Raw genomic sequence first — 13,065 nt, 5'->3', positions numbered from 1 at the left:
AGTTAGAACACTAAAGGAGCAACCCACACCTTTTACAAAAATGCTAAAATTCCTAACCAATAAACAATTGCCCACCCAACTACTTGCTTTTGTTTACCATATCACCTAGCATCCCTACAACTCTGCAAAGTCCAAATAAACTTGAGGGAGAGACTATTTAGACTCTCATCAAGTAGTCAAGTCCCAAAACTCTCCAAATTGCAAAAAAAAAAAAAAAAGATTTGAAAAAATAGAAAAATGGGGGGTCAAGAGTGAGATAGTCCATGCACCATGTCCACACCTCAGTGAGCTCCATCGCTGCCCGTGCACCACACCTTCCCCTTCCCCAAACAAACAAGCAAAAATCCAAAAAAAATCGAATCTTTAATCCTCGCCATAGGCCGCAAAGCCCCATTCCTTCCTCCCTCCCTCCCTCCCACCCCCCACACGCACCGCCGCGTCCGTCCCCCCACGCCGTCGCTGCCCGGCCGGTCGGCTCCGATGGGGTACGTGCTGTCGGCGGTGGCGAGGGTGCTGGAACAGCCCACGGCGTGGGGGGCGGCCTGGGAGATGGCGCTCCTCGCGGGGCCCCTCTGGGCGGCGGCCCTACTCGGCCTCCTGCTCGGCTGGGCCTGGCGCCCGCGCTGGGCAGCCGGCCTCGTCGTCCCCACCGCCGACGGCGGCAGCGCCGCTGCTGCTGCGCCGGCGCCGGCGCAGCCGCCCTTCGCCACGCTCGACTTCTGGAAGGCCCAGCTCCCCGCTCGTCTCCGCGCCCCGCTCGGCTACGCCGGCGCCCCCGTGCAGCAGAGGGAGGAGGACGAAGACGCCGTGCAAGGGTATGTAACTGTTTATGCTGACAGGCTATCCGGAGAAATGCGCTAGATGGTTCTTGGTGCGGGGTTGTGGTCAAAGGCTTAGTTCTTTGGTGGTGATTTGGCGTGTCAAAGGAGCTACCTTTGAGGCTTTGACGGAATCACGGAATGGTGGTGCTTGGCAGGTCGTCGGAGATGGCGAACGAGGAGCTGGCGGTGGGGAGGGATGACCTGGTGAACCTCTGGAGGTTGGTGGAGGGCAGGGACGGCGGCCCAGCCTGGCTCAAGATGATGGAGAAGTCGCTGCCCACCATGACCTACCAGGCGTGGAGGAGGGATGCGCAGGTGAACGGATTTTCATGAGCTTTTGGTTGCAGATGTCAAGTGTCGTGTGCTTACTTGTTTATTTATTTAACTTCATGTTCATGTAATGATTGAATTTTATTTGGATGAATTTAGACCGGCCCTCCACAATATCAGAGTAGCAGTATCTTTGAAAATGCTACTCCGGAGGAAGTGAGGGACTTCTTCGGGGATGATGAGTTCCGAATGTCCAACAAGTGGGATGATATGCTTATTTATCATAAGACGCTGGAGGAGTGCCAGACCACTGGGACGATTAAAGTACATTGGGTCCGGAAGGTAAGCAGGTCATGGGATTTGCTTTAAGGTCTCTCAGATTGACTGATTTTATGTTTATCAGCTTATGCTTTGATCTCTTGCTCTTGTTGCAGTTCCCCTTCTTCTGCAGTGACAGAGAGTACATTATTGCTCGTCGGATATGGAAACTGGGGGGCGCCTATTATTGTGTCACCAAGGTAAAATAGACTTGAAAAACTACAGCACGTTGTTCTTTTGTAATACTTCCTTATTTGGGGATTGATTCCAGGAGGTAATGGGACTTATGCTTGATCCCTAATCCAAAATATATACTTTCTTGGTTGAATTTTGTTACATAGCCTGTTGATTATAGCATGCGCTACATATGGACTGTAATGTTGACAATTTATGTTGTTGCTCCTCAACTAACTCAGTTAGGAATAGGCACAGATGTACGGCTCAGAAGTCAGAAGTTCAGTGGTTGTAGCTTACGCTTCATATGGACTGTAGTAATGTTGTTGCCCCCTCAACTAACTCAGTTTGGAATAGGCATAGACATGTTAATGTTGAGTTGTTGACAGCGAAGTCTCCAATTCTTTCTTTTCATCATTATTCCTTCGAAAGCAAACTATGGAGGGAACCTCCATTGAATAGCAACTGCCTTTTACAGTAAGGAGAAGCTAGGAAGTAACGATATATCAATGTTGAACTTAGAAATATGTCAGTTCTGGCTATATTTCTTTGCGTAATGTGTTCTTCCACTCTCTGTTATCTCAAGAAAGAAGCCATAAGCATTGGCAAAAATTAATTAAACAAAGAAGCCACAAGAGCGTACCATGACAGGAGTGTGGACAACATAGAGAAGTACAAGGTGGCAAAGAAGACTGCAAAGCGAGCTGTAAGTGTGGCAAACGGTAGAGCGTATGAGGATCTTTACCAACATTTGAGTACGAAGGAATGAGAGAAGGACATTTATAGGATGGCTAGGGTTCGTGAGAGAAAGACTGTTAGTCGCTGAATTCTCACTCTTGGTAGCAGCAGAATTCTTACTCTCATCGAGAGAGGACGACACTAGGAGTTGGGACAATTTTCTGGTTTATTTCTCAATGCCATGCCAACCTGAGGGGTTGGGGATACATATTTATAGGCTGCTAGCCAGCCAAGCATATGCTAAGATGCTAGTCCTAGATGCTGTCCTAGATGCTAGTCCTAGATGCTGTCCTAGATGCTAGTCCTAGATGCTAAGATGCTGTCCTAGCCAGTCAAGGATGTTGTCCTTGTGGCAGCAACAGCCAGCAGTCCTTGTGGCAACAGTCCTTGTGGCAGCAACAGCCAGCAGCCTCACAAAGACCAGACCAGACAACACAACACAACACAGAGACTTATCCATCATTCTCCCCCTAAGTCTTGTATGTCGTCTTGTGGGAAAGTTGAACCATTCCGGTCCTGGAGCAGAGTTCAAGGAACTTGATCCTCCCAAGAGGCTTGGTAAGCAGGTCCGCAAGCTGGTCCTTGGTGTTGATGTAGCTCGCCTTGATGCTCCCGTCCTCCAAACAGCCTCGGATGAAGTGGTATCTCACCCGGATGTGCTTACTCCGTTCATGGAAAACGGGGTTCTTTGCCAGGGCCAGAGCGGACTTGCTGTCCACCCTGAGCTCCACCGCTCTAGTGTCTCTGTCGAGGAGATCACCAAGCAGTCGAGCGAGCCAAAGCGCCTGAGTCGAAGCGGTGGAGGCCGCTATGTACTCGGCCTCGCAGCTGGACAGGGCCACCACCTGCTGCTTGACCGACTCCATCCGTGCCACGGGCAGCTAGCGCAAGGAGGAGTCGCATGGACTCCATCCGTGCCACGGGAGCGAAGGCGTCGTCGAAGTCGACCCCTCCTGCTGCACGAAACCTCATGCCACCAAGCGAGTCTTGTGCTTGACGATGGCGCCGACTTCATCCCTCTTCAGTTTGTACACCCACTTAAGGGTGATCGCGCGGTGACCACGAGGGAGGTCAGGAAGCTCCCAGGTGCGGTTCTTCTCAACCGCATCCATCTCCAACTGCATCGCGGCGCGCCATGCCGCGTGTCTCTTGGCCTCTGCGAACGACCGAGGCTCGCCGTCGTCACATGCAAGATGCAACTGCGCCTCCAGGTCCTCCAGGTCGTGAGGCACCAGTCCCGGCACCGGCTGGTCGCCGAGAAGGTTCTCCATCGTACGGTACCGCAACGGCTCGCCGTCGTGATACGCGTCGATGCGCTCCTCGTCGTGAGAGAGCGGAGTAGCGAGCTCAACCGGGCTGTGCTCGACACGAGCTGGTGTTGGAGTAGACGTGCCCGGAGAGGTGCCTGTCGGTGCTGGAGTGCGTGGCGTTGCCGGCTGTGGTGGAGCCGGCGAAGGACTCATCGCAGCCGAGGTCCTGGCTGGAGAGCGTGGTGCTGTCAGAGTAGCAGGCGTCGGGTCGATGAAGGTCAGGGACTGGGGTAGACGCGCTCGCCGAAGAAGAGCTGCCTACTCCCCCAGCTCCCTCGAAGTGGACGTACTCGACAGTGAAGTCGTCGTACGTCGGAGCCGAGCCGTCATCCACCGCCTTGTCCCACACCCATCCTCGCCCTTCGTCGAACACAACGTCGCGCGCCGTGCGCACACGCTGTCTTCGGGTCGAGGATGCGGTAGGCCTTCGAGCCCTCCGCGTAGCCGATGAACACTCCCGGAGTGCTCCTGTCGTCGAGCTTGCTGATGTGGCCAAGCTCCTTGGCGAACGCGAGGCAGCCGAAGACCCGCAAGTGGGAGACCGCCGGCTTGCGCCCATGCCAAGCCTCGTACGGCGTCCTGCCGTCGAGCGTCTTGGTAGGCGAGCGGTTGAGGATGTAGACGGCCGTCACCACCACCTCTCCCTAGAAGACAGCCGGCATCCCCCTCTGCTTGAGGGCCCAAGCCATCCCCACAACCGTCTGGTTGCGCCGCTCGACGACGTCGTTCTGCTGTGGGCTGTACGGCGTGGAGTAGTGGCGCTGAATGCCCTCATCAGCGCAATACGACGCGAATCAGCCGCCGTTGTCGGTGCGCAGCACACGCAGCTTGCGGCCACACTCCGCCTCCGCAGCAGCCTACGCGCGCCTGATGGCGTCCGCAGCCTCTCCCTTGATGCCGAGGACCATCACCCACATGTAGCGGGAGAGGTCGTCGACGAGCAGCAGGAAGTAGCGTCGTCCTCCCGGTGTTGCCGGTGTCACCGAGCCACACAAGTCCCCGTGCACAAGCTCGAGCCTCTTCTTGGCTCGAAAGCTCGCCCGCTGGGGAAAGGGGAGTCGCCTCTGCTTCGTCAACACGTAGACGTCGCAGAGCTGCTCCACATGGTCGAGACACGGCAGGCCTCGCACCATCTCCGTGGCACTGAGCCGCTTCAGGGCCTCGAAGTGAAGGTGCCCGAAGCGCTCGTGCCACTGCCACGCTTCGTCGTCTCGACAAGCAGCGAGACAGAGGGGTTGTGCCACCTGCACGTTAAGGACGTAGAGTCGATTTGCGCTTCTGGTCACCTTGGCAAGAAGGCGACGACGGCGATCCCAAATCCTCATGACTCCATCCTCAACCACCACGCGCGAACCGTTCTCATCCAGCTGACCCAAGCTGATGATAGAGTTCCTCAACGCGGGGATGTAGTAGACTCCGGTGAGCAGCCTGTGCTCACCAGACACGGCGGTGAAGATGGCGGAGCCGACGCCCTTGATCTCCACGCCGGAGGCATCCCCAAACTTGACGGAGCCTCGGACGCTAGAGTCAAGCTCGGTGAAGAACTCCCGTCGACCGGTCATGTGATGGGTGGCGCCGGTGTCGAGGCACAACCCGTCAGTCTTGTCGTTGCCGGAGCCGTCGCCGAGGAGGGCGTGTGCTTTTGGCTCGTCAAGGTGAGGAGAGCCGCTGCGGCCGGTGCCGCTGGAGGTAGCTCGATGCTTGCATGTGCCATGAACAGAGCCGGCTCCTCCTCCTCCGCATGTGCGACGTGGGCCTGGCCACGTCGTTGCTGTCGACAGTCCTTGGCCCATGGCCAAGCTGGCCACAGTTGCGGCAGGTGTCGTCTCGTGCCGGCTTGTGCTTGCCGGCGGCGCCTCCGCGGGCATCACCCTCGGCACGTCCTCGCGCCCCGGCCTGGGCGTCTCTGCGCGCCTTGCGCGTCTTGCCACGCTTGCGGCCGCCTGTCGCGGAAGAAGGCTCCCCCTTCTTCCAGTCACCTTGGCTGGCAAGCCACTGCTCCCGAGTGAGAAGGAGCTTCCCGCCAGTGGTGATGGGCCCCGAGAGAGACTGTGGCTCATCGTTGTCGACGACCTTGAGGCGACCTATCGCCTCCTCGATCGACATCGTGGAGAGATCCAGCAGAGACTCGATTGAGCGAGCCATCTGCTTGTACTTCTCGGGGACGCAGCGAAAGAGCTTTTCGACAGCTCTCTCCTCGCCGTAGGTGTCATCGCCGAACTGCACCATCTTCTGCAACAGAGTGTTGAGACGGAGAGCAAAGTCATCAACGTCCTCACCTGGCTTGAAGGCCAGGTTCTCCCACTCCTTGCGAAGTGCCTACAGTGTGGACTTGTGGGCGCGGTCGCTACCGATGCGTGCCGCAGCGATGGCGTCCCAAGCCTCCTTGGCAGTCCGCTTGTTGGTAAGCGAGAACTGCATCTCGGGCGGGACTGCAGCGATGAGGGCATCCAGCGCCCGTCGATCTAGGTCATAGTCGATGTCGCCGTACCGGACTGCCTCCCACATGTGCCGCACTTGGAGCTTTATCCTCATCACCGCAGCCCACTCGACGTAGTTGGTCTTAGTGAGGGTAGGCCACCCACCGCCGGGGCCGACGTCCCTGATGACAGCCTGGAGCCTGTGGTAACCACGGTACCGATCCGGGGAGAGAGAGCCACGCTACCTGTGAAGGCCGCGCACTCCATCGACTCGTCCGCCACCGTCGCCGTGCGCGCCTCCTCCAGGAGCGCCACCGCCGTGCGCGCCTCTCCAGGAGCGCCGCCGGCGCGTCCGCGCCTGTCTGGGCTGCCGCCGCGCTCGTGGGCGTGCGCGGCTGCCCACTGCGCCGCCCGCGTTCGTCCTGCCTCCCTCCCCAGCAGCTCGAGGTCCGTGTCGGCGCTGTCGTCAGCAGAAACGGAGCTGCTGATGCTGCCGCGTAGGGCCTCGACCTCTGCTGCCGCCGCACGCGCTGCATCCGCCGCCGCCACTCTGGCTGCTGCCAGCTCCGCCGCTGCCAACCTCGACGCCCTTGCCGCCGCCGCAGCGGTCTCTGCCGCCGCTCGCTCGCGTTCCTCTGCCGCGGCAAGTTCGGCCTCCTGCCGACGCCGCGTGCTCGAGGCGACCGAGCGCTGAGACTGCCCTGCGGACATGACGTGCTACCGGGGGGCTGCTGCGTGGGGAGAGGGCTGCTTCAGACGAGCTGCTGCTCGTCTGCGCAGAGGGAGAGGAGTGAGCAGGAGCGGCCGGAGTTGCTGCTGCTCCTAGCTGGGGCTGTTGCGAGGCTGGGAACGAAGATGAGCAGGAGATGCTCAGGCTACAGGATAGTACGGCTCCGATACCAGTTGTTAGTCGCTGAATTCTCACTCTTGGTAGTAGCATAATTCTTACTCTCATCGAGAGAGGATGACACTAGGAGTTGGGACAATTTTCTGGTTTATTTCTCAATGCCATGCCAACCTAAGGGGTTGGGGATACATATTTATAGGCTGCTATCCAGCCAAGCATATGCTAAGATGCTAGTCCTAGATGCTGTTCTAGATGCTAGTCTTAGATGCTGTCCTAGATGCTAGTCCTAGATGCTAAGATGCTGTCCTAGCCAGTCAAGGAGCCCCACAAAGATCAGACCAGCCAACACAACAGAACACAGAGACTTATCCATCAAAGACAAGGGACTTCAACCAAGTTAAGTGCATTAAGGATGAAAGGGAGCATCTCTTGGTGAAGGAGGATGAAATCCGACATCGATGGCAAGAGTATTTTGACAAATTGTTCAATGGTGAGAATACGGACACAACCTTTCAGTTGGATAACTCTTTTGATGACACCAATAGGCGCTTTGTGCAGAGAATCCAAGAATATGAGGTCAGAGAGGCGTTGAAAAGGATGAAAGGAGGTAAGGCGATGGGACCGGATGGTATCCCAATCGATGTGTGGAGATGCCTCGGGGACATAGCTATAGTATGGCTAACCAAGCTGTTCAACCATATTTTTCGATCGAACAAGATGCCTGATGAGTGTCCCAACGAAGTACGTCGGGCTCATTAAGGACATGTACAACAATGTTGTGACTAGTGTTCGAACAAGTGATGGAGACACGGATGACATCTCGATTAGGATAAGACTACATCACGGGTCAGCTTTGAGCCCTTATCTGTTTGCCTTAGTGATGGATGAGGTCACAAGGGACATACAAGGGGACATCCCTTGGTGTATGCTTTTCACGGACGATGTAGTGCTAGTTAATGAAAGCCGGACATGAGTGAATCAGAAACTGGAGTTATGGCGGGAGACTTTGGAGTCCAAAGGTTTTAGACTCAGTAGAACTAAAACTGAGTATATGAGATGTGACTTCGGCAGTGCTACTCGGGAGGAGGAAGATATTAGTTTGGAAGGTCAAGTAGTGCCTAGGAAGGATACCTTTCGATATTTAGGATCAATGCTACAGAGAGACGGTGATATTGATGAAGATGTTAGCCATAGAATCAAAGCATGGTGGATGAAGTGGCGCCAAGCATCTGGTGTCCTATGTGACAAAAGGGTACCACAGAAGCTAAAGTTTTATAGGACGGCGATTAGACCTGCTATGTTATATGGTGCAGAATGTTGGCCTATGAAAAGACATGTTCAACAGATAAGTGTCGCGGAAATGCGTATGTTGCGTTGGATTTGCGGTCATACAAGAAGGGATCGAGTTCGGAACGATGATATACGTGATAGATTAGGGGTAGCACCAATTGAAGAAAAGCTTGTCCAATACCGGTTGAAATGGTTTGGACATGTTCAACGGAGACCTCCAGAGGCACCGGTGCGTAGTGGAATCCTAAGCCAGGATAGTAACGTGAAGAGAGGCAGAGGAAGACCGAAGTTGACTTGGGTAGAGGCAATAAAAGGAGACTTGAAAGGATGGAATATACCCAAAGACTTAGTCTTAGATAGGAGTGCTTGGAAAACAACTATTCGCGTGCCTGAACCTTGATGGCTTCTGTTGGGTTTCAACTCTAGCCTACCCCAACTTGTTTGGGACTTAAAGACTTTGTTGTTGTTGTTGTTGAAAGAAGCCACAAGAGCATATCTTTAAATTAATATCTTGACTGTGTTTCTACACATGTTTTTAGTCTGGTCCAATTCCATTCCTGAAACAGCAACAGCTTTCTTAAGGTTTCTCTTTTTTTTCACTCTTAGAGAATTATGTACACTGTTAAGCAGTATTTCTCCTTTTCCTATGCTTCTGTGTTCAGATTTTTATAATTTCCTGTTATACTATCTCTATTTAATCTTCTATTTCACCCAAATTTTTCTCTCTGCAACTAGGTCACTTTGTTGCATTTTAGAATATCCGTTCTTGTGCCTTCACTTAATAAATGGTATCTCACTACTGTTTTCCTTGACTGCCTGTATACTTCTCTGCTGCCTTAGTTTTACTCCTTCCTAAGCCATCATTCTTTACTCAGTCAATATAAATATTTTTGCTATTTTTCTGCATCAACTTTCAGTTAGTTGATATAGGAGTATGAATGAGTCACTATTTTTTTCTTCTATCAGTCAATACAGGTGATGGTTTCCCCTCAGGGTTCTTGTTTGAGCCTATATATAATGGCTGTATGCCTAAGAGAAAATCGTTTAGGTCCAAATAGCAGTGGAAGCTTACAAAGTTAGTATATATTGACATTGTTTTTGAGCATTTATTCCATATACAGTGGTTTGTAGGATGTTTCTCTAATCCTAGATATTTTTTTACATCAATGCAAAGTAAAAAAGTTGTTAATGATCTTGTTAGCAATTAGTAGTTTTGAGGCTAGTTCCACTTGCATTGATCAGATCACTAAATTTGTATGTAATCATAGAGATTATTAGGTTACTCATATCATGCGCTCATGCCCAGCCATTAATGTATTGATAACATGATTCAGGGTATACCATGCTCATCCATTCCACGGCGTAACAAACCTCGAAGAGTTGATTTGTATTATTCAAGCTGGTGCATCCGTTCAGGTAATAATTTTCCTTGCTTACTTTACTTAGAGGTCGGGGAGTAATAAAAGTTGAATAAGCAAAAAATCCCTTTTCTTTCTGTTGCACTTCTCTAACTAGGAATTTTCTTTTGAACTGATGTTGGAACAGTGGAATCCAAGAGAGGGAGCGGAGGGTTGACAGCCTGTGAGGTTCTCTTGTTTCACCATGAGGACATGGGTATCCCATATGAGATTGCAAAGCTTGGTATTCGGCAGGGAATGTGGGGATGTGTAAAGAAAATTGAGCCTGGACTCCGGGCCTATCAGGAAGCCAGAGCTGCAGGGGAGCCAGCGTCACGGAGTGCCTTGATGGCCCGAATCAATACTAAGGTCGGCGACAATTTTATTCGGTCATTGGAGTCCAACAGCGACGAATCAGAAATCGTGGAAGCAGAAGAGAAGCCTGCGAGGAACCATGTGGCAAGGTTCCTTGTACTCGGAGGAGCAGTTGCTCTGGCCTGTACTCTTGATCAAGGGCTCCTAACGAAGGCTCTCATCTTCGGTGTCGCGCGGAAATTCGTTGGGCAGAGGAAGACATTGTAGCACCTCTGATCTTTCCCAGCGTCCTCCGCTTGGCTCATGTGCTGATTGGACTCGCCCTGATTCGCTGACGAGCGGAGGAAAGAGGTGATTCAGTGGCTTGGTTTATTGGCATTAATTCCATTGTGACTGGAAGAGAGCAGATGAAGAGCATTTTGGTGTACATATGTGCTGCCGGCTGTCGGATAATGAGGAAGAGGGAATAGGGCAAACAATGTACTTCCCATTTGGAAAAGGAATTCCTACTATATATATAAATTTGTTTCATGTAATCTTGTATCTCAGACCATACCAGATAAGATGACTATGCAGATGAGAAGAACAAGCATTTTTCTGTGTAGCTTATGCTTAGCTGTTCTTGGTAAGGGGGCACTATGGTCAGACTATTGGAATCCATATATGCTAACGCTCGAATTTTTTTTGGAAACTTATACAGATATATGAGGATATTGAATCTATATGGACGGCGTTCCTGCTTCCATAGCCTTTCCACATAGAGAATTTGAATCTATATGGACGGACTCGATTTGGATGAATCTCGGAAACCCCGCCTGTTACGTGTGGACTGAATCCAGCCGTTTCCAAGCAGCCAGTAGCTCAGGATTTCTTTTCTTTTTATAATATAATAAGAATGCGCTGAAAAATTGATCATAATTACTTTTTTTCACGTGGATGCGTCTGCACTCATTGTTGTGCACAGAATATGGTTCATATTCTGTGGAGCTTATACACCTAAACCCACATGACCAACATCATCGAGCGGCTCAGAGGAGAGAGGGGAGATAAGGGAAGAGAAGAAAAGAAATAAAGAAAAAAAAAAGAAAAGAAAAAAAAGAGGCAAGGGTAGATATATTGTCATTTTCAATCACGAGGAGCTTTTTTACAAAAAAACATTGTCCACAGAATATATGAACATATTATGTGGAGCTTATACACCTAAACTCACACAAGAGAAAAGAGATAAGGGGAGAGAAGAAAATAAAGAAAGAAAGAAAAGAAAAAATAAAAAGAGGCAAGGGTATTATAGATATTTTGCCATTTTCAATCACTTTTTTACCAAACGTTTTTTTTTTCTTTTCAGACAAGCCAAAGCTAAATGAGGTGCTTTATCAAAGAAGCCATAGGTACAGTTGTTTGACAGCTGCACTTCTTTTTAATAGACAGGCAAAGGTTGTTGTTCGGCGGATAATTCTGTTATAATATTTATTAATATTGAAGTCACTACTTTATCCCTAGATCTATAAACAATGGGTCTCAATTCGGGAGGAAGAGCTGATAATAAGCACAAACTATACCAAACGGGTCCTTTGCGCCCCCTTACTCTAGCGCAATACTTCCTTTGTCCTAAATAAATGCACATCTTATTTTCTGAGATGTTATTTTTTTTAAATTTAACCAAATATATATAAAAATATATTAATATTTATTATGATATATAATAAGTATCATTAGATCGAGTATGAAGTATACTTTCATAATAAATATATTTGAAGACATAAATATTGATATTTTTTTATATTTTAGTAAAATTTAAAATATTTTGACTCCTCGAGAAATGAGATATGTATTTATTTTGGGAAGAGGGAGTACATGCTGCGCTCCTTTGTTAAGCCTATTTTGTGTATTTTACAATGAATATGAATTGAAGCATTCCACTTTACTGTGAATTTAAGCATCTCATCTCACGACGGAGTTGACTCACGAGTCTTTTTTTTTTTTTTGAGGGGACTCACGAGGGAGTTGAGAGCGGAGTCGGAGTCGGACACGGCAACGCCACGCCCGGCCCCATAAATTTGGGGCGCGAAGCCTTCCTGTTCCACAGATTTGAAGAAGAGCACAGATGGCGGCCATCTTGTCCTCGCGCAAGCGCTGTGCCGGCGCCGCCTCACCTCGCGAAGCGAGGCCGTTTCTCACCCGCGCCCGCGGCCTTCGCCGCGCATCAGCAGCAGGCGTTGGCGGCGGCGGCGGTGGCTACGGCGGGAGGAGAACGGCACGCTCAGGGCGCGCGCGGAGGCGCTGGAGCGCGACAACAGCGCGCTGAAGCGCGGCGTGGCGGAGCAGCACAGGCGGCAGGAGGCTCTGGAGCGCGACAACGGGGTACTGAAGCACGGGGTGGCGGCGCTCCACCGGCGCGAGGAGGCGGCGCGGCGCGCCGTGGCGGAGTCGAAGGCGCGCGAGGAGGAGGCCAAGCGCGAGGCGGCGGAGCTGAGGAAGAAGGTGGCGGAGCTCGAGGCGGCCAACTACGCGCTCGCCGCCCGGATGCTCGGCACCGACAGCTGCCGCTTCCAGGCATTCCACGGGCCCGACGTGTTCTGAAGAGCTTGCGGCGGCGACTTCCCCGAACCACATCTTCTTGTCGTCTAGAGCTTAGGGCTAGCGACAGCGATTAGCAGCATGTTGCTTGCGGATCAGACCCATGTAAAACCCTATCAGCCATGGCTTTGTTAGCCTAGATTCATCTTGGAATCAAACCAAAGTTTGAGTACAATCGTACAACATCCTTTTGTTTGTTCGTAGCAGCAGCAGGAGTCTGACGACTTTGTTAGCCCAGATTTCAAACTGTTCTGATATCTGATACCAAATTGTAGCAGATGTATAATTGCAAGATGCAACGAATATTCCGTTCTGTATCTCCCTCTGTAATGTAAGAAATAAACGTCGATCATGTGCATTGATATCAAAACTGACAGTATAGCAGCTCTGTACAGAAACTAATCACGATGAACTGCAAGGATATTTGGCATGATGTACCAATTAGCCATAGTTACTCTAGGGCGACACATGCCAGCAATCCTGTGTATGTATTTTACAATGAATTGATTGAAGCATCCCACTTTACTGTGAATGTGTGTCTGTACAAGGATCATGTCACCACGTGTATGCTCTGTACAGAAACTAATC

General features: G+C 51.2%; 1 protein-coding gene and 1 long non-coding RNA gene across 3 annotated transcripts; both read left to right on the top strand.

The window, feature by feature from the left end:
• The first annotated feature begins 396 nt into the window (after positions 1–396).
• On the top strand, positions 397–10,504 carry LOC136475573 (uncharacterized). Of its 2 annotated transcripts, XM_066473075.1 has the most exons (6): positions 397–815; positions 977–1,136; positions 1,251–1,433; positions 1,526–1,609; positions 9,523–9,604; positions 9,734–10,504. In XM_066473075.1, exons 1-6 carry the CDS (start codon positions 481–483, stop codon positions 10,165–10,167), a joined length of 1,278 nt encoding a protein of 425 aa, XP_066329172.1. In that variant the 5' UTR covers positions 397–480; the 3' UTR covers positions 10,168–10,504. The 2 variants fall into 2 exon arrangements, 1 of the variants encoding a protein (XP_066329172.1); XR_010763213.1 differs by lacking the exons at positions 397–815; positions 977–1,136; positions 1,251–1,433; positions 1,526–1,609 and adding an exon at positions 2,067–9,263 and having other exon boundaries at positions 9,734–9,791.
• A 1,171-nt stretch (positions 10,505–11,675) lies between these two features.
• LOC136475572 (uncharacterized) lies at positions 11,676–12,997 on the top strand. Its single transcript, XR_010763212.1, has 2 exons — positions 11,676–12,303; positions 12,346–12,997. It is a non-coding gene; the product is annotated as an uncharacterized lncRNA (long non-coding RNA).
• Positions 12,998–13,065: the final 68 nt, after the last annotated feature.

This window comes from Miscanthus floridulus, chromosome 8, assembly GCF_019320115.1.
Source record: "Miscanthus floridulus cultivar M001 chromosome 8, ASM1932011v1, whole genome shotgun sequence".
Taxonomy (NCBI): Eukaryota; Viridiplantae; Streptophyta; class Magnoliopsida; order Poales; family Poaceae; genus Miscanthus; species Miscanthus floridulus.
The sequence above is the reverse complement of the archived record's forward strand: the minus strand, read 5'-3'. Positions and strand labels throughout refer to the sequence as shown.